Genomic DNA, 25,717 nt, shown 5'->3' with positions numbered 1-25,717 from the left:
GATGCTAAGTAAAAACTGGAGCAATTCATGATCTGCTGAGGTGATATCGAAGACATATCTCTCGTGCACAGCAGACCTATGCATTAATCCTATGTTTTGGGGTCTTTAATTGCTTTAAATATTTGCTTCTAGATCTGTGTTTCACACATCTTATTTACATGGTTTATTCTTCATTTTATGAACAAATTGATAACCAGACAGACTCTTTACCACACTGGATTAGTTTTATTTATTCTCTTTGAACTTGATTAAAAAGCTGTCAAACATAAGTCTACATTTTATCAGCAGAATACTTTTACAAAACAGGGTAGGAGATGTGTATAGCTGGAAACATACATTTCAAAATGAAACAATATTTGATATATTCTAGACAGTTACCCTTTTGTTTATCCATGACAACTGAAACTAACCATCAAATGCATAAATTGATTCAAGTCTAGCCAAGTAATCCTAAGGGCATATGAAAAGGCTTTTTTTTAAAGTTCTTTCTAGATGAATTTAATGTAGTTCACCAATAAAGCATCCTCAGGAGCACAATACAAATGCTACAGAACATGAGATAGCTAGGGAAAGCGGGCAGATGTACAGTGTGATGAAGAATCAAAATGGATGTTACATTAAAACGAGCAGTCATGCAATGTCTTCATTTCATGCACTGCATTCAAGTAAAAATGCCAAAGTTCCAATTTGGTTCTTAATTTTTAGGCATTATTCTGCAAATAGTTGGACACTTTTTTTTAAATTTCTTTAGAAGTATTAAATGTAATTTTTTTTTTTCAACTCTTAGGATGGGGGAATTGGTTATTCAGTGTGTCTTTAACTTGCAATATATATCGAAGAGAACAGGTAGATTTTACTCAGATTAACTACAAATGATGTGATATCTCTGTTTTAATTCATAGCTTTTTTTGTATATTTTAATCCATTTTCCACAAATCTCCTCAATTACTATTTGTCTTTCTGTGCCATTGCATATGTTGGTAAACAGCATTTCCTATGGTCTTTGGCCATATGCTGTATGCTCAGCTTGAAAAAAAATGACACTTGGAGTGTTAGCATAATGAAACTCTCAAAGGGTTAATGCAGAATACATATAGGCAAATGTTGACAATATTTTTTATTCCAATGTTTGAAAATTAAACACAAAATCATCATTAAGTTTTCACAAAATGAGGCATCTGTCACTTGAAAGAAAAAGAAATATTTCAGAAATATGTTTACAGAAATGTAAAAATATTAGACATCAAGACAGATGTGAACGTTTTCAATAACAGGCCCTGTCTGTCAGTCTTCCTCAGAGCCGAAGATCTTGCTGTACTCGCTCAACATAAGTTCAACTATCTGATTTTGGTACAGCATGTGGACTGCCATGTTCCCTGTCTCCTTTTCAGGTCTAAGGAGTGTTGGTCCAAACACAATTCCTAAGCTTTGTGTTGACATAAGATTCACGGATTCCTTGGCTGCTATCCTGTTGACGAAAGGAAAGAATTGGTTAAAAAAAAGAGGGATGTCAAAGGAGTCGCTGTTGCATTTGAAGTGCATGAGAGACACGTTTTACTGATTCATCTAACAGGGATGTTTATTTGGTTAAGTTACGAAAAAGAAGGAAAAGAGGGAGGGAAGAGACAACTTCTGCCGACACGACGGGCAATGGACGGAAATTCAGCCACAGACGGCAAGACGTGCGCTGGGGCGAGATCGAGAGTCGGACTCACGGCTCTCACATTGGGGCACAACTGGCTACCTATTTCCTTACAGAGCGCACACTGAGTGGTACTTGTTCACCGGGAATATTTTCTGAGCTTGTACATTTAGATCCTGGAAATGATGTTTGCCTTTTATGTTAAGAGGATCAAGCATTTTTGGTGTCAACGGCTTTGGTGGCTCCCGGGAGAAGCCTCCCTGCTTCTCTTAGCACGGTCTCCTGTGCTGAAAGAGTCGGAAAAACAAAAGAGCCCCTTAACATAAAGCTCATATGAAACACATTCCTTCTGCTAATTTAAATCCAATAAAGTTAGTGTACTCTGAAATGGGTTGTGAAATTTATATAACTAAAGAATTTTGCATGCCTTATCCTGACACAAATTTTCTTAAAAGGCACTAAGACCGTACACCTTAAATGGAATGATTTGGAAAATAATGGTAAGGATTAAAACCTTTGATACCTTTATTTCCAACAAAATTATGAGAGGGGCACTATTATTATTAAAAGCTGATCTTGTGTCTTCATTAAGACTTAATATTCTTGTGGAACAGACATTAATAACTGAGAAGTCTGATCTAAGAAAAATATAGGTTTAATGGATGTAGTTTAGGCAGGCAGTTTTGCCTAAATCGCTGCAGTGGCGAGTATAAACTAAGTGGAAAACCGTTTCCTTCTGCCCTCCAGAATATATAAAATATCCTAGGCTGGAAAGACTAATAAATTGAGATGTATATATTTTATAAATAAGTTACACAGCGCTACCAAGGAATGCAAACCAAATGTAACTTTAATATGTAAATGTTTTGATTTATGGATGTTTTCTTAACCTCTTAGTTTTAGACTTGAATATTCTAAGGGTACTGTTCAAGGTAAGCTCTGTACATGCTTTGTTACCCCCGTTCTCCCTGTTTATCGATCTCGTACAACTTTTTAAAATCCAGACGCAAATTAAAAGTCACCATAGCTGTCTCTGCTTTCCTCTACCTGTTGCTGAAGTCACAGCAAGCTGCACCGTAAGTGACAGAAGCTTCATGAGGCATCTTGGGTTCGCTTGCTTAAAAATGAAGAGGTTTCCTTCATGTTAGCGGGTGGGTCACACAGCAAAGAGTAGCTTCTCGTGGAACTCTGCCAATCTTGCCGTTTACCACATTCCTTGCACAGAAATGCCTGTTTTCTCTCATGTATAAATAGGAGGCATTGCAGTAGTTCTGCCTCATGCTCGTAACCGTGGTGTCCATTGCACAAAACACTCTCCATATGGCACTAATCAGATTGGCTTAATTATTAGTTTCTTAAAATACAGCATCCTTATTACAAATTAAAAAATAATTATCTTTCCTCCGTGGTAATATTAACATACCATTGCTTATCTTAGGAGTTCAGAAAGTCGAAAAAGTTAGTAGTTCTGCTGCCAAATAACTGCGTGAGCTTCTGATGGGCGTCACGCATCTTTAGCAGTTAAAAGCGTTTGTCACGAGGGTGGCAAGGTTGTTTCCCCAAATGCCGCTTACGCAGGAGCCTCTAAGGGCTCTAAGCCTAATGCTAACGCAATAATTATTGTATTGATAAAATCTCATGTGCATCCTTGAGATTTTCTTTACATGCAGGCAACTGTACTTTCTTTGATGACCCTAATAATAAACTATGAGCCAAGCGAACAGAATTACTTTTCAGGAAAGTCCAAGTAGTCAAATAACCCACAGTAAAATACAGCTACTAAAGGGAAAGAAGGAAGGAATTCTCATTTGAAAGGAAATTTTAAATAGCACGTAATCCGGTCTGCAGAAAATAATTATGACTTTGGGAACGTACACCTTTTTAAATTACAAATATTTACCAATGAAGTTCTATAATTGATATTTTTTTTAATCTGTCCACAAAAGAAAAAGGTCAAAAACAACTACATACAATTTAAGCTATTACTGTAGCTGCTAAGTGAAATTCAGTTGTTCGAAGAGAAAATCGCTATGAAATGAGGAAGCATTCTTTTTTGGCAAGAGGAGAAAAAGTGATATACAGTTTACAACATAAAAAGTGAAAGGAAATGCCGGAGCTACTTTTTGTCAAGCCCAAATGAAAGGAGCAATGATCCATCAATTTAAGATTATTTTAGAAACAATCTATAATCCAGTGCTACAGAAGTTGGAATCAGGTCAAGAAATTGTTGAGCCTTATGCTGTGCAAGGATTTTTCTCTCCACAAAAGTGAGCTGAATTGCTAGCTTAAAGAATTGTTCGAGTTCTTTAAGATTACAAGTTAGGAGATGATATACAGAAAATACAGATCTCATTATTAATAGTAATGAAATGAGTGATGTATTAAAACAGCAAAAGTGTCTGATAGGAGGGCTCTAGTGTCAATGGCAGATATATAAGCAAAAATACTTAGAATTTATGCTTTGGCCATTACCAAGGCAACGGTAAGCTGGAAAGCACGTATCTGAGCACAGGGCAACTATACAGCAAAGAGGGTCACTGTATGGTGAGTCTGGCTCTCTAGTTCCATTTAAACCTACACTCTCAAACGCCCTAAATAAAATTATTATTAATTGTGACGTTTGGAAGGCACACTGCACTGTTACTTCAGTCACAGTAGGTGTTAGGAAATGTTCTTCATCCATTTCTACTGCATATGAACTACTGAGGAGAAGAAAGCGTTTCAGTGGGGACACTGATCCTCCCCATTTTAAAGTTCCTACCGCACATAAAATATTAGGGAGATAAGCCAGTGTATTTACAGATGAAAAACCCTTTTGAAAGGTAACTGTCTTGTAAGCTGGAGAGCATTTGAGGGTAGCGCTGTCCTCTGCTAGTTGAAATGAGAACTGTTCAATCTCGTTTTGTCAGCTTTTTTCCAGCTTACGGGGATTTAAGCTTGCTCAATGTGAGAAGTATTTCTACCTTTAGCAGAACTGTTTTCAGCCATCGTGCCCTTTTACTGTTTTAAATCATATTAAGAGGTAACTTTTCAAGAAGCTGATCCTGCCACTCTTTCATGAACAACAATACAGCCTACGACTAAAGGGCAACACACTACAAAAAGAGAGGATGAGACTTGTAAGAACAGGTCATCTGGGAAACCACTGTGGGCAGACCACCGGCTGTGGGAAAAGCAATCCTCTGAAAGCTATAGATGGCAAAGGGATAAAGGTAGGTTTTCATCTAATCGGGAGCTTGCCCACCTACTGCATTATGCACAATATTTTATTTAACTAGGGTATGGAAACCAAGACCCAAAGAGAGGCCAAGGAAGACTAAAGATGTATGAGAATAAAGAAAACTCCCAAGAAAGGAAAAAAAGAATATATTTGTGACATCTGTCCTCCTGGTTTAACAGCTAGCCTTACGGAATTAGGAAACAGCTCCTTTCTAAGTAGATCATTCCAGGACTATCCATTTCAACGGGGTTTTGTACCTTTCCTGAAAAGTGGTAGCAATCACTGTGGCAGACAGAGTTGCTCATCCAGATGGACAATTGGGCTGATTTGATATGTAAATTCCTATGACCTAGCTTAATGGGTCAAAGTCTGCACATTCCATTGATTCGCTTTACCAATAATTATCCTCAAATTAGCTAATATCTGTTTCCTATACATAGTCAGGCACATGCAAATGTGATGTTTTAGCTTAAGAATGGTGCCCTGGGAATGGTTCAGCTGACTCCTCTACTGAGTTTACTCACCTTAAATGCATCACCATTAACAGACCTTTTCACTGCACAGTTATGGGCCGGTTTTTATGTTGCTGGTTTTCTGACTTTTGATATTGCCGAGCTTCCAATCAATTTGAACACGTTAAAATTTGACTGTTAGGGTGAGAAATGTCTAGCTCAAAATTTTACGCTCCTCTGCTTCCCAAAAGCTGGTTTACAGGAGTTAAAAAAATAACAGGTATTAGATACTTTGCTTTAGTGACAAGACATTTGGGGAGAAATCATCCAAGCTTGAAATAAAATCTTTATTGAAAGCAATTCTGCATCCATGCCAGTCAGCTCCACTGTACGATCAGAGCAGATGTCCCAGGGGAAAACCCTGCGCAGTCGACAGGGTTGATTACTTGGACCTCCTGTCAGTTCCTAACTCATTGACAATGGCTGAGACGTTCACTACAACTTTGTTTTCTTTATTTGGAAGTAAAGTTAATATACTTACCTTAACTGTGCCAAATGTACTGGAAAATAACCTGATAATAAAACGTACCATCCTACGAAGTGATAATGTCTGTGTGTATAAGCACATTTTGGCAGGGCTTTTGCAGGCTAGTTTTTCAGTGTTAGGAAGGAAGTCGAAATGCGAAATGATGCACAGATAAACTATCAGGTTTCTTCTGAATGTATTTCCTTTTCACTTGAGGCCTGCTATATGCTTTTCTGAGATATGGCATATTGCGGTAACACCATTTTTTAATGTAAACTTACTCCAGTTCAGCTACAGTAGTTGTTTTTCATGAAAGTTAAGTGGCTTTTGGTACTAAAAGGATAACTTGAACTACAAAGTTTGGCTTTGAGAGTCATCTTAAAACACAGGAAACAATACGTGTCCTTTTATAAGAGGTCAAAGCCTTGCTGGAACAGGCAGAGATACCGTATCATGGGGAAACTCTGTTCTGTTACCCACTTAGGCCAGGCAGCCTAATACCCGCCGCAAGGAGACATAGCACAAGGCCTGGGCACTGCTTAACTCCCTCCTGAGAGCATCACCGAACCCACCAGCGGTAACTGAGCCCCTGATACCGTAAGGTCTACTTATATAAACTATTCAATCCGTTGCACTGCAATACAGATAAATTTAAAATTTAGTAATGAATTGGGATTCTCGATATTTTATGGATGCAAGCTAAGCCTCATTATTACTTACGTACTCCCTTTATGGATGATTTGCTTAGTTGCGTTACAGTAGTACTCGCCGGCTGATGAGGCTAAGCAACTGCAAACATTATCAGTTGAGTCCCTATCCTGTTGGTGAAATCTGTATAGCGTATTCTGTGCGTGAGGCTTTGTGCATACGTAGCTGGGACCGGCGGTTTATGCTTGCAGTGGTGGTCCAAAATACTACAACATACGGCCTTTTCAAAAAGTGCCATGTGGTTTGTTCTGCAACGGATATATATATATAATTCAGAGATCACAGGAAATATCTAAAACTGATTAATACAGTTTTAAGCTACTTTCTTTTGCCAATGTAAAATACTAAGGCACTTTACATTCCAGTTTAAATTCCAAATGTTGAATTCAAAACAATAGCTATCCGAGACTGGTAACAGAGAAATCAGGTCATGGTGTATGATACGTTAAGAGAGGGGTCAGAAATAGTTCAGACATACTTAAGAGCTTGCTTTAGCTGAAAATAGCCTCCGTGGCTCCTGGCCTGCAGAAACTCCATAGGCTTCCTGTACTCTGCAGCTGTGGATTCTTATTACAATTCTTTGGGAAAAATCCCTTGTCTTCAGTTGCTCTGGGACACAAGAAAGAGCATTTGATGCTGTCTTCTTCTACAGACGAGCCTTTAAAGCTGACCGTTGGACGGCTATATATAGAAACTGGACAGCTGACAAGGACACAATGGAGAATGGGCTTCCTCAGGGAATCCCCTCGCATATCTCGCAGCAAAAGTTCTTCCCTGGATGAACTGCTTTGGAGTCTAGCCTGAAATGAAAATAACTAAACTAGTCTGAAGATCAGTTCATAGTTGGCTGGAAAGACTATGGAAAGCTGAAGAAAGGCATTTATTCTGGCTCGCCCTGCTTTAACAGGGGAGCAGTTCAGAATAAAATCTTTTCACCATTATATGAACTTTGCCACCTGTACAACTTCCTTCCAGAGGAACTTATATGCTCGTACCCTTACATACACCTCACAGAGTAACTGTCTTGTGGAGATGATGATAGTCTTCATTTTGCAGGTGATTGAGGCCAAGATTTAAAAACATATTTAGATGTCTAAAGGGACTCAGGCAGAATATAGGGGACTAGTTCAAGAATGTGCTTTTGAAGAGTTCTGCTTATTCTCCTGCGCAACTAGAGCTGTACTACAGCTTCCATGCCCAACTGCTGCCATCTCAAGAGAGCAGGATAGTTTGGTACCCATCTTGTGCCAAAGAGGGTCTGAAAACTGCACATCCTTCCCACTTCCATTCATGTAGTCCCTTTGGGTGACCTCAAGAAGTGGGAAGCCCAGGTCAAATGCATTCTCCAGTTGTGTGTTAATCAATAGTTATATCTTGCCAAGTACAAAGACAGCTCTGGGAACAGAAAACGGATCTGGTATTGCCTTTCTAACAGATGCACTAAATATAAATGAGAAATTCATGCTAGGAAGTCCCACAGCTCGTCGCAGCCGGACATTGCACAGCATCTGTAGAAGGTCCAAGAGTCCCTCCACCCCACCCAGCCTAGCGTTTGAGTAGGAGGAACAGGGCAGTCCTCTCTTCAGAGTTAGGAGATGTGAGTTTGAGCCTCCTCAGGAGGACATAAAATCCGTATGTCCTATTCCTCGGAGGAGTGTTACAACCAGCAGGCCAGTGTTTCTTTAAGCTTTGGACATAGCAAAGGTATGGTTACCAAACCTCACCAGGTCTGTTTGGGTGATACCTCCCGACATGGTGATCACACAAGAAGTCCCTAGTAACTGCATGTGGCACCCAAATACGCATTTTCAAACTGCTGCAGTGGACCAATGTATAAATGGCAGATTTTTTTTAAAAGCAAATGACCAGTTTACTCTCTGAAATTCCACTGTCTCATGGATTTAGGGCTGCACCATATGCTGAAGTTCATTCCTTGCTGAGGTCCCCAGCTCAAATTGTGTTCAGCCTGCTTTAGGAGACAAGCTTGTAGGAGCACAGCAGTGCTTATATCATAAAACTAATACTTCCTCTGTGCAACCTCTCCCAGGCCTAAGGAGAAATAGGGGTCTGAACCCTTGTTTGCATCATGGCCTCTTGATCATTGCTTTTTCCGGCTGTTTCCTATAGTGTTAGAGGAGCTCCCAGTTTGTAACTATGAGAGGCGGTTAGGAAGGAAACGATGATCAGACTTTATATTTTTCATGATAAAGAGAAGTTAAATGAGGGTGAGCAGCTGTGTCCTAGCAGGGTAAGCGAAGGGCTAAAATTGCATTTTAAATGCTACCACTGCTCTTTGATCACAGACGAACACCACCGCTGCATGACAGGGGTGACGAGTTCCCATCTCGGTGTGGTCATGTGCCAAAGGCAGAGCGTGCTCCAGCGTCCCACGACTGCGTGGTGAGCATGGACAGGAGCTCGTCCCTGCGCCGCAGCCCCAGCCACGCTGCTGCGGCCCCATGGCCCTGCCGTGGGGAGAGGCTTGGTTCCCACCAGCGCCCTGTCCTGCTCCCCGTGCCAGCGCTCGTCGTGTCAAAGAAGCGAGAGACGAGGCTGGTGGGTCGGCAGGAGCAGGAATCCTTTGAGCTCTGCTCTTCCCTGGTAATTTTTCACAAGCAATATCTTTTCACAAAATCCTCCTCATTACCATGGACGCTCCAGGTCGCTGCCATTCGCAAAGCTGACCCGATTTTACCCTGGGCAGGACTGTCGCCCTACGAGTGAGATGTGACCAATTTGCTTCCTCAAGGCGGTCGAATGAACGACCCATTTGTCTTCGGCTCTGGCTCGGGTGACCTGCAAAGTCCAGGCCTCTTGTTTCCCATTTACTGACGACCAGCACATCATGTTCTAAATTTGTCTTGGTTCTTAATTTTTTGCGACTGAACACAAACTGGTTCTGATTAATGTTCATGAGACCGGAGGGAGGAGGAGGAGGAGATATGCGTAATCCATGTTATCACTACGGACGTTTCTCCCCGAGTCTGAAGTTTGTCTGTTTGGGGACCGGCGTTTCTCAGGAGTCAGCTGAAGGCCATGAACTTCCACAAGGAGCATCACAGACTTCTGGCTACAGCTCCGAGCACAAGGCATTCATTTTTGCCTTCTCAAACAGCCTCCTAGCAGTATATATATCTATCTCAAACAACAGTGAATCCCTCTCAGAAGCCACTCTACCACGGCAAACACAATTCTTTCCTTAAGGAGAGGACGAGAGAGAGAACAAAACCACCTGTGACAGATGTTAGACAGATGCTAATGCGTTTCTGAGGGGTGGTTGGATAGTACAGTGATAAAGGCAGTGTGATACTATATAAAATAATATATGTTCAGACTGAGATATAATGCACAGTCTCCTTTACTGTATTTTTGGCTGGTGGTGTGACTTCTGCTGTGATTTTTTTTAAATTCTATTTCTGATTTTTTTTCTGCAGAACAACTAGCTTATTGTAAAGCTCAACCTGTCGGAGGTCCTGGATCTATATGCTTTTGTGGCCTGCGTGTCTTAGAAGGCAACAGATAGTTTTATGCAAATAAAGCTTTAACTTTTTAAATTGCTTTAATTTTTTTAATTCAAGAATGCCTTAAGCTACATTTCCTTGTAACATTAAAAATAAAAAGCAGTTAGTAACAATCTCTCTTAAATCAAGAATTATAAATATAGAACCTTTATCATCAGCACAGCACATCCAAAAATGTCTTTGTAAAATAAATCAAATTATATGAGTTAATTGATTCCAGGCAACATCAGCAACTGCAGGTGGAAACTGAATAACAGGATGTTTATTAATGAAGGACTATTAATCAAAATTGACAATATCAATTCCTGTTTCTTTTATTTGAATTCTACCTGCAATATCCATGGACATATTTGCTGAATTTTTAAATCAAAATTTCAAAGTAAAGAAAATATTAACACTTGGGATTTTAGCTTTAGATGTAAGGCTATTTGTTTAAACAGTGAAAGGATATCCTAAATCCAATTTGACAGGCAATGCCAAAGATGCCAGTGGTAATTAATTAGCACTTAATTTAGACCACAGAACAACAGGATATGGAATTGGTGCTCAGTGCCATTTCCCCTTAGGCTTCATCTCATGAGGGTCAGGAGTATGGCTGCTGCATTGAAGGTCAGTAAATAAATTGGGGGAACACATTGACACTGGACTTTTCATGATAGATATCCTTCACCCTTATTACTGCCTCTGGCTATCGCTGATGAGAAAAGGACTGCAATTGTTTCATGAAGAATGCTGTGTTCGAGCAAGGTAGAGTTTGAACTCGCACGCCATACAGTACTCGGGCTCGATGCTTCCTAGGGAAAGAGGGCTGTGACAACTTTATAACTGGGCTGGAAATAAACTTTTAACTGTAGCTTAGAAAGCCTGAGGAACTCTGACAGGCGAGAAAATTTACTTAAAAGCAGCTCTTAAGTTCGCTAGATTTGTGAGCTTAGCTTTAGATTAAGCATAATTAAAATCAATGGAAGATTTTAAAGTGAGGTTAGAAATTAGGTCAGCAAAGAAAAAAAAATGCATTTCCTTATTATCCTTTTGTCTTTGTCTTAAAAATATTTGGTGCTCCTCCATAAAGCTAAAGGCTCTTAATAAAGGTGGATTAATGTTATTAACTGTATTTTTTCTGATGGGGACACCAAGGCTTTGACATGTTTAGTGATGGTCAGACAAAAAACACATGGCTAAAACTAGAACCACCAGTTCTGACGATAACTCATCCCTTTTTCTAATTCAGTGAAAGAGGCCACTCTTCCACAATGCACCAAAAAGAGAGGATATATGGAAAGCATACAGGAAAGCCTATGGCACCTGGTTCAGAGAGGCACAGAAGCTGAATGCTTTGGTTCAGATTTACTGGTGAGAGAAATAGAAAGATGATGAGACTCAGGAAAATAATATAATCCTCCTCCCAGCAAGCCTACTGCCCCTGCCAACTGGTCTTTCTTCTAATAATCTCTACCCTTCTTCCAAAAGCAGGGATTCCTGGGTGGGAGATTGGCTAAGATGGGCCATGCAGCCCGACTCAAGGTCTCCAGCTCTTTGCTGCTTCCAGAGGAAGCTCTGCTCCTCTGGCAGTCCAGGGCGGAGGGTGTCAGCGCTGGCACTGATACGCAGGGGTGTTACGGTTTTCTGAAATTGTTTCTTATAAACAACACCCCGCTATGCTTAAGGCGGTCCAGATGTCCCTGGCCAGGACAATGGGCACCGTGAACTTCAGCAGTCACAGCCGTGAAATTCTTTCACAAGCACTGAACCATTATTGCAAATATTAGATGTACTCCACTAGTCTGCTTTTATACCTTTTTTTTTTTTTTCCCCCCAAAAGGGCTTTCTACATTGCTGTATCAAGCAAACACTGAGTTAGACAGCAGTCTATGCTCAGAAAACATATTTTGGACACCCCCCTGCCCTGTTAACATTTATTTTAACTTTGCTTTCACTCCATCACACATTTGCAGCATCTCTCTTGACAGTGAGTGAAATTCTGATTAATGTCAAAGTCACCGACAAAACTCCCATTGACTGGGAGCCAGAATGGAGTCAGAATTTCACCTTGCATAAGCTTAATTTTCTCAGTTTGGATGAATTCTACTTTTACTAAGTGGAATTATTTCTTTTTGACTATGTTCAATCTATAACCTCTTGCAACCTTCAGTTATAGTCCTTTTGTGCTACAGTAATCCAGCTGACAGCAAATAACTCAGCCCTGGATTTGACAGGTTTACTTTCTGCCTTAATGCCCCAAAGTGGCAATTATTTGGAATTTTCATACTGGGATCCTGAACTTCAGACAACCTGCTCGGAAATGCATCTGTTCCAGTGAGTCTAGAGCCTCTCATTAAAAACTTGGTTGTATTTTGCTAACAACTCATTGTTTTTATGCAGTATTGTGGATAAATTATTCTGTTTTGTGAGACAACCAGTGTTTTTAGTGTTGAAATCAGAGAATGTGGCAAAGAATTCTATGGAAGTCAAAGAACAAACTCTCAACAATATTTTCTTTTTCTGTGAGGTCCTAAATATGCAATTACTTCATAAATTGTTTTATTTAAAGTCCTTTAAATCCTGAAAAAACTCTGAATATTGACCTACTGATGTTCCCCAATGTAAAATCTACATTTTTTTTTTAACCTCTATTATCACCATCTTGTTGGTTAAAATCAAAGTCTTCATGCATTGGTCTGCCCAATAGAGATGATTTTGTATGGGATCTGACCTCAGCCAGGATTCCTACTCTTTCAGGTTTACTTCTGAGCTCTCCACAAGCTACTAGTACAATATATATGCATTGCATTTGTATCAGATTTGAAAGATGCTTTAACATGCCTCCCAGCGTCACAATTGTTTCAGCACTGATATTGAACATGAGTAGGATGAATGTATCTCTTAAATGCACTAGTGAGTATGTGCCATGAGTCTTTGATTTCTTTAAACTTATTTACATTTTACTTGCCCTTGAGCAATGAATTTACTATGTCAGCATTGTCTTTTCTACTTACACTTTGTCTGTCTTGTCCGCTCACCTTAGCTTGATGTTTATTTTTTATGCACGTGTATAGTCCATTGCACTAAATGCACAAACTGCCTGGAGTGGATGATTTTCCATATATTGAATCTTTCTAAGATGCACCCTTTGTAGTACTGCAACTTCCGTAGTATTTGCTAGCTTTAAAATGGCTTTGGATTTTCTCATTAGTTCCTTTTTAAGTCAAATACCCATCCACATGTGCGATGGTTTCAGATGACTGTGGACTAACTGCCTCAGACACTTTGCCAGTCTTTAGTTCTCTATACAGGCAGGCCTGCCTCGCTCAGTAGTTGTGGTTTTTTTCATCTCTCAGTCGTAGCTTAGCTGCATAAAATGACTCAATGCACCCAGTAGAGTTTCAGAAAAGCAGTTCTCATACTCAGTTCACCCATGCCAAAAAGGTCTGTCCCCACATTGCCTTGCTCGTTGGTGTTAGGCTCAGGCATGATGTTCTTGGAGACGAAGTTGAAATACCCTGGATATGTCTTTTTACTGCCTTGAGCTCCAGAGGACCACTGACTCTACACTACCTGGCCCTCAGATGAGACGAATTTCAGGACATTGTTTCGTAGATACTGAATGGATCTTCCCCTGCAGCAGAAAATGAGAATGGCTACAAAAGGATTCACAAGCTGAGAGAGTGTCTCCTTAGGAAGTAAATGGTGTGGTTTCAGGATGCAAATTATGTTATATAAACATAATTTAGTATAAGGAGTTGCAAGATTTTATCATTTAACCTAGAAAGATTAGGCAGTTCCTTGCCATAGTGGTCAGAAGAGATTCAAAATATATGGTCATATTCAACAGGACAGTTGTCCCAGGAGGTGGTCTTAAGTTGGCTACTACTGCTGCCATGACCCTACTGAAAACCCCTTCTGAACCTGAAAATTCAATAAGGACAACTGATGTTCATAGTAATCTTGACCTACTGGAAAGTGCTATAGGGCTGGAATCTTTAAGATTGCTGGAAGTGTTTGGTGAAAGACTGGACTTGTCAGTGTTGATGGCAATGACCTGGAGAGCTGGAACAGTTTCAAGACAGATGAAGTGATATCCCCAGGTCCTTTGGTGACGCTGAGTCTAGTGCTGACACAGGGAATACATTTGGTGTAAAAGGTTTGCACTTTGTCCGCTAAGTGTTAGGAGAGTTATAAGAGAGGGATTGTTGAGATCTATCAAAATGAAAGAACTCGGTCTTTTATGACTTTCCTTTTCTTGGCTCATGGCAAAGGGTAACAATACTCAGGATGGATGCTGACAAACCAGGATCATTGTATTCGGAAATCTCCGCGATACAGCCAAGAGGCTAGGAAGTCTTGGTATATCCCAGCTGTAGCAGGGGAATTGAATGACATGTCACTGTTTCAGAGAAGTGAGTCAACCATTTTGTGGGGAGTCTAACATCATTTTGGGATATGAGGTCAGGCTGTTAGACTTCCTAAAAAGGATATTTTTGGCCTTCTCTTTTAATCTTGAGAGAACATGTATGTGGAACATCCCTTCCACCAAGGTGATGATAGACACTTGATATATCAGTTGATAGACTATGATCCTTATAGACCAGAACATAATTTTTGGAAAGCCTGTTGAAGTTAACCAGTAGCCTAAATAACCATTTTTTTAGCTGGTGATGGTTGGAACAGAAATCTAAAAGCTATGCTTAATTCTGTTTCGATGAAGATAACTTAGGACAATTAAAATGCTGTTAGTTACTTTGCTTTACGTACTTATAGGAGTCCATCCTATGCGAATATTGTAGAGGTTAAAAAAAAAAAAATCCTAATCTTGAGTAATAGAGAATATATAGAGAATACAGCTGCTGTGAGCTGCTCCTGACAGCCAGGAAGAGCGACTGCATGGAGATGCCGTGAGAGTTGCACGGGGCAGAGCAGGCAGGGATGGCAGCAATGCCGTCTGGTGGCAGGGCTGAGGCCACTGCAGAAACCCGGTGAAGGAGAAAACTGGTTGCGTCTTGTGGCCCAGGAGAGGAGGCAAGTATCATCTGCTTGGGTAGAGTTAGCCATTCCACAGATTTATGATTTTACATCGCACCATAATGCGTAATGTATGAAAAGATAAATATTTTCCATCCAGCAACATCTTGCTGTATTTTCGTCTAACTCTATAATTTTAATTATAAAGTGAACATAACCTGTATCAAATTATGATTTTGTTAACATATTGAATGAGGACAAGAAAAATAAATACCAGATTTTATACTGTACAGGCACATGAAGGTATAGTAAAAAAATCTGGTTTCCTTGACCACATTGTCATAATATGCATATATAACTGCTTATTGAATCCAGGCTGTGTAGACAACAGAAAGAACACTGGCTCCATACCATCACAATGCATGCCCACAACAAAGGGGAGGAAAGAACAGGCTCTTTCATTGTGCCTTGCTAAGTATTACCAACAGAAGGGCTAAAAACATTACCTCTGTCTGAAGTGTATCTATATATCCATGCATAAGTTATTAACTGGGCTCCCTGAGCACAGTTGCTGAAAATATTAATATATTCAAATTATATTCTGGCTACTGCAAAAACAGTAGATCAGACAAACGTATTAAAATCTCCTCAGACAAAAGGAGTCATGTTATTTATAAAGTTCCTCCCCCTCTACCCTTACTGGAACACAAACCTTCATTGTATATAATATATGAGAATGCAAGATGATCCTTAGATGTCAAAATGTGGCTTAAAGTTTGAATGTAATCATAAAACAGTGACTGTAATGCTTGCCATAAACAAATTGTCACTGGTATTATGTAACTTAGACTATTCACAAAGCATAAAAGAAGGGAAGAATAAAAGGTGGCTGCCAAACACCATGGGCCAAATCCTAAGGTTGTGCCAAACTGCGCGAGCATCCTGGGAATTGCAAACACAGCGTGGAATTCGGATTTGCACTCCCCGATGCTCCGGCTGGTTCTATTGCTGAAATTAGAGCAAGATAAAGGCTATTTCTTGAGTTTGTCAGTTTATACTGCAAGGCAGCAAAATAGCAACGAGTGGTTTCTGCAGCCTCCTCTGCTCGTCCTCTCCAGCAGACAAGAAGTGCGATAAAAGATCCCTTATTGCTGCAGGACCCACTTTTGTCCTGTATCCTTCGCAGATACAAACATACATAGCTAGATACACCAGCAACACAGCATGAAAGGGAAGAACAAAAATCTCAAATCTGGCCCACTTTCTTAAATTTTTAATATTATTCCAGAGCGTATGGTACAGCCTCATCAAGCCGACACTCGGTTCTTCACGCAGACCCTTCAGAAAACGCAGCGCGGTGGGTTAACAGCAGAAGAACGTACATAGCGAGGCAGAAGGCCTTGCCTGTGAACAACAACTAATCATTCATAGGTATTTTCCTTTAGTCCGGACTTCGGGAGTAATGCCTATGTGATAATATACACACTCTACAGATTTAAATTGCTGCTAATGGTTGCATTCAGGCCCGTTTTCAGGGAAACAAGCAAACGAGGTGCTTGCCTACTTCTTTTTTTTTTTCCTCCTCATTTTAAAAGTAAAATGACATTTTTTTCACAGCCTGAAATAATTGTTTGAGCAGAGATACTGGTTTAACTCATTATGAATTATTAGTGGAAAAGTGGGTCTCAGAAGTATGTTACATCTGAAATATTTTTCGTCACTTGAACATGTGCCGTCCAGAACTGGCCCTATTCTACCAGTCACTGGGAACAAACACTTCACATTCACAGATGCTCCTAATTTGGTGTGGTTTGGAGTGTAATTTAGATCAAACGTATCCATGTAAATGAGTCAGGGTTTCTTAATTAGGTGCCTCTAAAGAAAAAACTTGGACCACATCACTAGGTGTGGGTGTGGTGCCCACAGTACTGGAATCTTTCCTATAGATGAAGCTTAGTTTTGTCAGGCATGCTGTAGGTTTTTCTTCCCTTTCTTTTTTTTTTTTCCTTTCTTTTTTCTTTTTTTTTTTTCCTAAAAGCACAATAATGAATCTGCAGATGGCATAGACATAAAGACGCTACTTCAGAGGAGCTGTCTAAAACACTGTCTCTTTGGCAAATGCCTTAAAGTAGGTCATTCTGCTGTGATTTAGGTTTATATTTCATTGCCAGCTTTTTGTTCCCATTACAAGTAGGGTGCATTCCAGTCCACAGATTTTCTCTTCATTTTTTCAGATTGGTTTTTATTTACAAGAATTTGTAGCTCTTCATAAGAAAATGGCCAATATGCTGTCAGAAGTACTAATCATGCACTTGACCACAAAAAGAGATGTATGAAAGTGATAACCTGGAAATGTTGGAATGTGAAATGCCATTCTCTGAAAGCAAAAAAAAGTATCGATTCTCTTAGCAGACTGATTGAAATGATTGTTGCATCTTTTGCGATGTGTGAAAAATGATTTGATGTAATGTCATTTCAGAAGTCTCACAAAGCAGCATCATCCATTGCTCTATTTGGTCAGGTATTTGTTTTTGTTTTTAAATATTTGTCACTGAAAAGCAAGTATTTTATAGCTTATAAAAAAAAAAAAATCAAATCATCAGGGTCTGTTTTCCCATCAAAGTGCCAGGGGATTTACATGTCAAACTCCCACTAGCCTTAATGAATTACCTGCATAAATTCCCTTTCAATCGATAGTAGAATAGATCCTATTGTGTTATATTAATTATTTTGCACAGAACACTGACATTTTGGCACTAAAGCTTTTTTTTTTTTAAGTTTCAATGAATATCTTAAGAAACTTCAATCCTTTTATTCATTTTACAGCCTTATTGTGAGAAAAAATCCCATATCTTTAGTCAGAAGAATGAAAAGCATTGCAATTTACCTCTTGATGACCTGGTTCTGGACATTAATGCATTAGGGCTCAATCTCCCAAATTAGTTAAAAAATAAAAAATAAATAAATAAGCCGAACTTTTGTAATGAGTTGAGCATTCTTAAATTTCACCAACAAAAAAAACATTCGAGTTGAAAAGAGCACTAACCCGGAGCAAAATTAAGAGGTTGCAAAAATCACGTAAATTAACTCCGCGAGTAATATTTTTCTAAAACTTGTGCGAGTGCAAACCAGAAGCAGTGCTCTCACATGGTCTCTGTTAGCAGAAGGGTCCTTAGCAGTGAGTGGACTTCCCCAGGACGTGCTGCCCATATGCACAGCCGCAAAGCGAGCATGCACGTGGACACCAAGCCTGCAAAGAGCCGGCGGGACCGGGGCAGTCGGCAGGAAGCGGACGGCAGAAGTGAGACCTGTTCCCTCCGTAATCTGGGGCAAGCGCCTTACCCTCACTTTCTCCACCTGCGCAACTAGGATAATAAAACTTACTGACCTGAAAAGGAAGTTATTAGATTTAATTAATGGCTGAAAAGCTTTCTGAGATCATTTGATATCGAGTAATCTGGAAGGAACAATAGCAGTGCTTTGAAACAGGGACCCTATCTGCCCGTATCTGGGTACTGCACCTAGCACAATGGTCCTCTGCAGCCACATAGTCTGCCATAGCATAAATATTTAAATTAAAACTATGCTCATTATTTTTATCGTTCTGTTATTTGCTGATACACCAGTGCAGTACATTTTGAGGCTTGGTAGCGTTGAAAAGTACCAAGCGTAATTATTCGCCCAATTGTTATGAAAATCAGGGTTTATATTTTTAAATACGGTGCGAAAAATAGAAAGTATATCTAAACACAGGTGAAAATGGGGCTTTAATTCCTCATCTGTGCTCACTTTAAAACTGCCAAGCTGTAAGGTATCCCAGGGGGAACAAGTGAGCTTTGAAAACTCTTATTCCACAATAAGAGGGACTAGGTATGAGTGCAAAAACCTTGATATAGCAGACACACACACACACACACAGCAAAGTGAGTACAGTGAACACACATAAAGGTACTCTAGGAAGACCGGGTTTTATTTTTGCCTTTAATTCAATAACTATTAATATTCCTGTCTTCTGCACACTCCCTTGTGCTCTGAGAGTGTCTACTCATTCGCAGGGGGAGAACTGAGTAGACCAAAGTGTACTTCAGCAGAGAGAAATAGGTTTAACTCTTTTTTTCCCCAAAAAAACAAGCCAGAGGAAGCTAAATGGGACAAGTGTTGGCATCGGGCCAGCTTCTCTCTAAAACTTTTATATAGTTGAAATAGCATAAAGCATGCATGCAAGAGCATGTCTTGATATATATTTGCCCTTCTCTTCATGTAAATTTTAAAATGTTTGCCATTGGGGGGGGGGAACATTTCCATCAGCTGCTCCCTAAGTTTGCAGGAATAAGGCTAAAATTTTCTCCCTGTCGTTGCCCTACTGCTTAGGAATGAGAAAAGTTCATGAGATTCTAAGAAAGGCCTTAATTCAGGAAATCATTTGAGCATATATTCTTAATTTCTAGTGCCTTCAGTTAAGGACTTATGGGCTTATGAGCATTCCTGAATCTGGACATTTTTCCTGATGAAAACTTAACACACTTTGGTCTCCCATGGGCTCTCTGAGGTTTGCTGAATAGAAATTTGTCTTATAGTGCTTCTGTTGGGGGTCGTTTTCTCATTTAAATAATTTTTACCTTTTTTTTTTTTAATACAAAGCTTGTGCAGTTCTTAACATAATCTGTTCTTCTGCTGTGCAAAAAAAAGGGTTCTCCTGAGCCTAGATTTAATATGTAAGCCTGCCTGAAACTGCTGATATGACACATAGTTTAGGATGTGAAAATCACATATGTTTGCTACATCTCTCCTCCACTAACTCAAAAAAAAAAAAAAAAAAAGTTTGCAGACGTCCCTTGCTTAGCGTTACTAGATGCCATACTTTGACGGTACTTTCCGATTTTCCCTCCGCATTCTGGGTACCGCTGCTGGACTTGTCATCACATTGTCATTGCTTCCCGTCGTGTGGGCTATTGTTGGGCTCTTGGTACGCGCGGCTCTTTTTTTAATCTTTAATAGGTAGAAATAAGTCTATTCAGTAGTTTCCAAACCCCATGTTCTCCAGAACATAGGCGACACGTGTTGCTAGCTTTGCGGTGCGTCCACGTGCGCGTGCGCTCGTTCTCTCGTGTGTTGAGATCGGACGCTTTTCTATTCCTTGTGCTATGAACACGGAGGGAAGACGGCTTTCAGAGCAACTAAAACATAAATCCTGTAACACTTACAGCTTTTGTTAGATCATATATCGGTGTTAGTGGGTCTGCCTCAGAAAAACAGTCCTACTCTTGATGAGGAGCTTATTTCCAGTGAAACCGATACAAGCAATTATTATTAAGCATGGAGAATTTTGGAGGGGGAAGGCAGTCGGAAGGGAAACCATCGTGATCTCCCTGAAAGGGCAGAAAGCCCGGGCTGCATCCGAGGATATTTTGCTGCGCTCCATACAGCGCAGGAGCAAATGGAGCAAGCTCGTTCCTTGGATTCGAAGGTGAATCGAAAGGAATTGGCTCCTCCGCGGGCAAGGCAGCCAGAGAGGCCACAGTAACAGATCCACGTGATAAACCAAGAGGCAACCGCGGCGCTCCCCAGACGACGGGCCTGGCGTGCCTGCCAAGGAGGCAGATGCGGCTGCTGGAAGAAGATCTTCCACAGTTGGGCAGCTGGGTTCAGCGCTCTCCACCAACGGTGAAGTCAGGCTGGCCTCTGTCTTCCCCTTCGATTATGTCAGCATGGATTTTATACTTTGGTAAATAACATGTCCTACTGCTCTTGTGAGGGAAAATAATAGGGAAGGAAAGGGGTTTTGCTCTGCAATACATCCCTTCACTGGGAGGTCTACACGGACGGGCACGGGCAGACGCGAGTTGGCCGCCCTGTGCTCCAGCCCAGTGGGCACGAGGCGGCTCGGGTCTGGGAGTCGCAGAGCTGCGTTACGGTGGCACCGAGCGCAACCTAATAAGCAGAGCAGGCTGAGATTCATTAATTTAACATTAATAAGCACAGCTTATTAGCTGAGGCACAGCGCTGTGCGATGCAGAAGCGCGGCTCCTGGAGCAGAGCCGCGGCAGCCCCAGCCAGCTCGGCGCGCCGAGCAGCGGAGCGGGACTCTGCTCGCCCCCGGCCGGGGCGCAGGCAGCCTCCAGCTCCTCTCCGCTACCGTGTTTTGCAGTGGTGAGAAAGGAGTGTTTTGCTGTCGCTGCAGAAGCTTCTGTGCAGGAAAGCTCCAGGGTTTTGGGTTGTGTCGCTGGCTTACGCTGAGTCCTTAAGTCATTTAGACTTGCCGTGCCTCGGTTTCCCAATGGGTGTATGACAGCTAGCTCGAGATGCTGCTGCGAAAGCAGCGCTGGTTATAAACTACTGTGGGATTCTTAGAGAGGGAAGTGCTCCTTATCCCTTATTAAAATTATAGTTTCATGAGTTAGTTATTGCACAAATAATGACTTATCGCGTAGAGGGTGGCTGCTCTCAGTTCCCATCTGAGCACAAAGCCGATGCAAGGCCCCTGCATCATTTGATGTCCTTTGTACGCCTGTGGAACAGGACCTGTATGGTATATCAGTTTTATGTGGTCCTTGGGTTTTGCTCGCCCTGTCTGGGAGTAAAATTCACTTGTAAATAAACAGCGGCAAGGAGTGGAGTCCTGAGGACCTGGGGCCCTGTTTTCACAAATATAAGAAACATAAATATAGGGGATATATACAGCAAGTGAGTTTCTGTAAACATGCTCAAGTAGAACAGGCTGTTTTCTGTAGCCATTTATTTGGGAAAGTCCCTATTCAGACTGGGCCCTGTTGTTTCGTTTATGTGTAAAATATATGCTTGGCTTGCTCATCTTAGGAAGAAGTATGAAAAACCTAATAGTCATTGTGCTCAACTATTTTCAATATGAAAATATAAAACAATTTTCAATATAAAGCAATTTGTTATGATAGACTGGAAAGAGCTATGTGATATGTCTATTCAGCTGTATATTTTGTCTCTTTTGCTCATGCATTATATTTGTAGTTGAATAAATTTCATGCAAAGATGAGTAGGGGACACAGTGTGGTTTTTTTTTTTCATCAAATACAAATACAAAATACTTAAAAGTGCAGGTACTGCGAGCCCAAGCTTTGCTTTTAATACCTATTCTGTGGGCTTCATACACAACACTGTGACTTCTTGCAACTTCCGTGGGCTTGTTTTAGGGAAGATGTATGGCACAGGTAAGATCTCAGTGTTAATCCCTGCTGTCATTTCTGCTGCCAGGGCTTTCTCCCAGGCTCTCTCATCAACTGCTTTGTCCAGGTTTCTAAAGAAGGACCCATCAGAAGTGCATCTCACTTATTGTTATTTGATCTGAACCCATTCAGACTGGCTATTCAGACTGGCCCTTTTTTCCCATTGACAAGTTCATGAGAACGTGCCAGTTTTCACAAGTTTTTGATGTTTACAGTATTTATTCTACTGCTGCTTCCATATCGATGGGTTGAAGGCTCGTAGGATAATCCCTTCCTTCCCTGAGGATGTGTTTGCTTGACACAGAAGGCCTTCTCCAGAGAGACTCAGATGATTGCTTCCATAATGCTCTACCCCCTAAAATGGCCCAAATATAATGTCTTCCTGCCTTCCATCACTGCGCTACTGCATCACTTCAGTCTACCTCTTCTTTCACCGTATTTCTGCAGTGACCCTACCATAAGCACATGTCCTTATTTAGGTAATACATCTGCCCTCCTCCCCTTCAATGGAGCTGTAGTCAAGCCAGGTATTTTACACATATGCATTACTAAGTATCACTATTTAATTATTTGTATTCTAGTTTTTTTCCCCCAAACCCCAGTCTTGGTCCAGTTTTGCCAGTTATTCTATATATACACAGCAGGAAACAATTGCTGTCCTGAAGAGATTATGCTCTAAAGAGACAAGGCAGACAAAGGAAGTATTATCACCATTTTGTAAACAAGGAACCGAGGCGCAGAGAGATTAAATGATTTACCCAAGGTCACACAGAACATCCGGTCAAAGCCAAGAACTGAACCCGGGTCTCCTGAGTCTCAATCAAGTGATTTAACTATAAGATCAAAGACTTATTGTGTATACCTGATACCATTCCCCTAAGACATGGTAGCAAAAGTTTCTTCAGGTTAGGATCAATGCCACGTACAATGAAGTAAGTTTTATATATGGCACATCTGTTTGGACAGCATGTACCTGCTTCTTGCACTAAGGTTCTTCCCAGGAAATAATTTCCCTTATTATTCTTCCACTGACAGCAAAACATTATTATCCTTCTCTAGATAACCCTCTGAAGGAAAGAATGTATGCACAGGGTACATCAGATGAATACACAGGAAAAGGATTTTCTTCAAGGCCAAACTCAGTCATTTTATAGACTGTTTAAAATCCTTCCATGCTTAATTAAATGGGGACATTCCCACAACTATATATACACTTCATTTTGCAGTTTCGTCTGGCAGTTGCACAACAAGATAAAGGATCTACATCTATTATATATATATGTCAGGAGAATGCTGCAGAAACGGTCAGTATAAAGGCATCATTCATTGTAAGCTGGGACTAGTCTTTTACTTGGAGTCATTATTATTCATTCACTGGGGTCATTATAGCATTCCCGAGATGAAATACTCCTCTGTGTACAGAGCCTGCATGGGGCCCTAGATACTACTTAGTCCTTTCAATTTTAAGGGTAGTTTGGCTGAAAAGTGGCTGTGCAAAATGGCACCAGTTAGCCCTGACACCAGCACAGCTAGGAGAGGAGGAACTGGATCCTGCCCTCTGTACGCCCCTGTCCTGTGGTCCCTTACCGCTGCCTGCTCGTTTTGCAAATAAAACAGCAGCAGGTTTGTTTTAAAACAAACTTTTGGCCTACTTTTGGCCTGTTTTTTTCTGTTAATGCCACGAAACAAGAGAAGAAAACCCAACACGAACATGAGATCCAAGGCTGATTTTGTGAGCCAACATCTCCTGAGCACAGCGAACGTGGAAACCATGGAGAGATGGCAAGCAGTGGAACCTCAGAGAGGCATTTTCGCGGAACAAAATCTGTGTCACCTCTGCCTCTCTCGTATTTCAGAAACATGAGGAAAACAAAGGTGCACTCCCAGATCTCTCATCAGTGTTTCCTAGATGTTCTGTATTGGCACAAACTTCACTCTGCGGTACAGGAGTTTGTAATGTATTTTCCTAGCTAAGTTGCAGGGGTGGTTAAAGTCAGACGTGCACTGGAACATGCTGTATTTATTTAATTCAATGTACCTGTTCTTTAGTAATACCGGGGTCTAACTGCACACAAAGAAACTTACTGTTCTGTTTTCTAATAGAGGAAAAATTAATGCTTTTGCTTAGACAGGCTGATTCTTGAGCTGAAATAGGATGTACATAGATACCATAAATCATATTTAGTTTTGCCAAAGAACATAATTATCTTTGGTATTTTGGATTACATTTCCAATAGGATTTGGACACCACCCTTGGACTCCTTTTAAAATTACCAGTCCTTTCACAGTACAGTTTTACTTACTTCTTTAGATGTTCAAAGAGGATTTTCATTGTCTCGTAGTTTGGTCTAGGGAGCTTTTTTACAAGACGCTTTATGGATTTAATGCGAATGGCGTTGTCCTGGATTTCTAAGGAAAAACATACAGAAAAAAATACATGTGAATGCCATATTAGGATATTACTTTGCCCAGTGCTATATCAGCTATCTTAGCAAGAAAAGTCATCATTAATATATGGTTGAAAACAGTACGTGTTGTACCTTCTGTCTTCTTTACAGAGCACAAGACTACTTTACAGAGATTAAAGAGAAAACTCTCTAAATCTTAAGGAAGTATTTTCCAGTCCACAGAATTATATTTTTAAGGTTCTCATTTATTTTATTAGATCATTAGACCATTATCCTAAGCTAAAATACCTCCAAGTGGTAAGGGACCAACATCTTAAGTGGAATATCACTTTGGAATTACATTCATCCAATGATCCAGTTTCTGTGGTGGACACTTTTCCCATGTGGTCCTTATTGTCCTGTATTTCTCATCATATTTAAAGCAGCCGTATTTTTGAATCTCCATCCCTAACATTTCACCCCATAATGGCGGGAATTATAAAATGATTTGGTAGTCTTTTTACTCATGCTTTCTAATGATCAATCCTTTTGTGAAAATACTCCACCACAGCTATTTTCTAATACCAGGTGTACGTGTAGCATCTCACAACTGTAATTTTTGTAGGGAACGACTAGTATTTCAAACTTGCAATTAGTAAAAAAAAAGAATGTTGGACTCCGGCCTTTAATCTTTCTTTTGAGGTGATAAGAACATTGCTATTCCTTTTGTTAAGATAAACCTTCCTGTTTTAGCATGATTCATTGTTTCAGGGGAAAGGTTTGACTCTGATATTTGCATCGATTTGTATAAGATGTTGCAACTGAATTAAAGTCATGTACAACTGTGCTTTCATTTAGGAACAGATTAGATAAGGTGCCAGTAGGTCTGACGTAGGGAAAACATCTTGCTTGTTACATGCCCTAGATAACCTGAGAATTCTTTTCTGATCTTATCATCTATGATTTAATTATCACCTATCATTCTTCAGATATCTTTGTTTTTAATATTCATATTGCCCTCACACCCAGAGATCTCCATCAGGATTGAATCCCAGTTGCTGTAGGTGCTGCATAACTAGGGATGATGATTAATGTCTTGATTG

General features: G+C 40.4%; 1 protein-coding gene across 6 annotated transcripts in view; it reads right to left on the bottom strand.

The window, feature by feature from the left end:
• Window positions 1-205: 205 nt before the first annotated feature.
• Window positions 206-25,717, bottom strand: part of ARHGAP15 (Rho GTPase activating protein 15) — a 339,806-nt gene continuing 314,294 nt past the window's right edge. For all 6 annotated transcript variants that reach the window (XM_026089060.1, XM_026089062.1, XM_026089065.1 and 3 more), the window contains 2 exons: window positions 24,531-24,636; window positions 206-1,468 (listed from right to left, as the gene is read on the bottom strand). In XM_026089060.1, coding sequence (XP_025944845.1) covers window positions 1,285-1,468; window positions 24,531-24,636 — 290 coding nt within the window. In that variant the 3' untranslated portion in view covers window positions 206-1,284. The remainder of the gene's footprint in view (window positions 1,469-24,530; window positions 24,637-25,717) is intronic.

The sequence above is a fragment of the Apteryx rowi genome, unplaced genomic scaffold (assembly GCF_003343035.1).
Source record: "Apteryx rowi isolate R43461 unplaced genomic scaffold, aptRow1 scaffold_8, whole genome shotgun sequence".
Lineage (NCBI taxonomy): Eukaryota > Metazoa > Chordata > Aves > Apterygiformes > Apterygidae > Apteryx > Apteryx rowi.
Note: the sequence above shows the minus strand (reverse complement) of the source record. Positions and strands in the feature narration are given on the sequence as shown.